Source organism: Mandrillus leucophaeus, unplaced genomic scaffold, assembly GCF_000951045.1.
Source record: "Mandrillus leucophaeus isolate KB7577 unplaced genomic scaffold, Mleu.le_1.0 Scaffold546, whole genome shotgun sequence".
Classification (NCBI taxonomy): domain Eukaryota; kingdom Metazoa; phylum Chordata; class Mammalia; order Primates; family Cercopithecidae; genus Mandrillus; species Mandrillus leucophaeus.
In genome coordinates, this window is record NW_012105875.1 from 721,438 (window position 1) to 722,983 (window position 1,546).

The 1,546-nt window shown below is 46.8% G+C and overlaps 1 protein-coding gene across 1 annotated transcript in view; it reads left to right on the forward strand.

Annotated features, from left to right (window-relative positions):
• Positions 1 to 552: 552 nt before the first annotated feature.
• LOC105552193 overlaps positions 553 to 1,546 on the forward strand; it is a 25,589-nt gene continuing 24,595 nt past the window's right edge. Inside the window, exons 1-2 of the mRNA XM_011997780.1 lie at positions 553 to 575; positions 662 to 808. Coding sequence (XP_011853170.1) covers positions 553 to 575; positions 662 to 808 — 170 coding nt within the window. The remainder of the gene's footprint in view (positions 576 to 661; positions 809 to 1,546) is intronic.

A 1,546-nucleotide genomic window follows, 5' to 3' on the forward strand; every position in this document is an offset into this window, starting at 1 on the left:
GTCTGTGTTTTCTTGCTGGGATTCTTCCTGCCTCCATGGATCTGGCTTCTCTCTTTTATCTGCTGCAGATCCCAAGTGTCTGTGAGGCGACAGGGCTGAGGAATCTGCAGAGCCTAGAGCCTGGAGTCACAGTGACAATTCACACAGGTACACAACCCTGTTCATTCGTCTAACACATACACACACATACACAACACTATTCGTTCATCACACCCACCCACACACACACACACACACAACCACACAGTCTCTCACAGGCACACACAATCTCCTCCTCTGCTGCTCAAGAAGACAGGCCTGAAATTCCACTGAAACTCCAGGCATGACACCCCCGTCCACGCCCTGGGTCTTCCGGTCTTCAGTGCCTCTCACCCTCATCGCCGGTTCCATTCCAACCAGGGACTGTGGAAGCCTCCGCTGATTTCTTTTCTTTGGACACGATCTACTCACCACGTAGGGCCTACAACCGCTCGGACACCGGAAAAAGACCTAGAGCTCGAGGGCGATCCAAGCACGGTGACTTCTGGGAAATGTAGTCCATCTGGAATAACCATGTCCACGGCGCCCGCCATTCTGTAGACTATGCTCGGAGGGCGCATGCGCAAGAGCTTGGCCCTCTGGACCGTTGGTTGACTTACACTGTTAAGGGCTATGATTTCAGGTCGTCCTGCGTGTTTAGAGGAGGCGAGTGGAATCTTGAGTCTTGGCCGGAGAATGCAGAGCACGGGTATGCAGACCTCAAAGCCTCAAACCTGCGTGTGAGAGAAGGTGGCGAGCTCCAGAGTACGGTCCGCGGTTGGTACTCTAGGTGCGAGCTCTCTGAGGACAGGGGCTTTTGTTTTTCGCGCTCCCAGGTAGCGCCAGCGCCTATAATAGCTCCAGGAGCACAGCAGGCGTTGAGTGTGCATTAGTTTTCCAGCAAGAATGCCTGTGTGTTTTGTATTTTCACTCTGTGACATTGTGGAATTCACTGCGTGAGACCATGAATGGGGTTGTATTCCTGATTATGGTTTGTTTCTAAGTGTGTTACTTTGGACATAAAATGGTTTGTTTCAGACTTCGAGATTATGTAAAATTTTAAAGCCCTCTCCCTTCACTCCAACTCCCACTCTGAAATTTCCCATGTCCATTTGCCATCCTCTCACTTAAAATACGAATCTGGTTGATTTGTCCAAGGTGCATACTACTACGGCCTACTTATCCATTAGGCAGAATGGGCGAAGTACCAAGAGCCCACAGAAATGTTTTCTTTCAAAATAAGAAAATGAATTTTAAGGTCAAAGAAACTTAATATCGTAGTTTACTGGCGAGTGTATAAATTGATACAATCACTTTGGAAAACTATTTGGCAAGATCTGTTGAATTCGAATATATGCATTTGCTATAACCTAGGAGTTCCATTCTTTAACCCAAAAGTGTGTATACATATTCACCAAAATACATGAATGGGGATGTTTGTGGCATTGTCATTTTAATTGGAATTGCATTCAATATATGGGTACTTTTCAGGAAAATTGGTATTTTAAACGTTGTGAAAAGGCTGGGT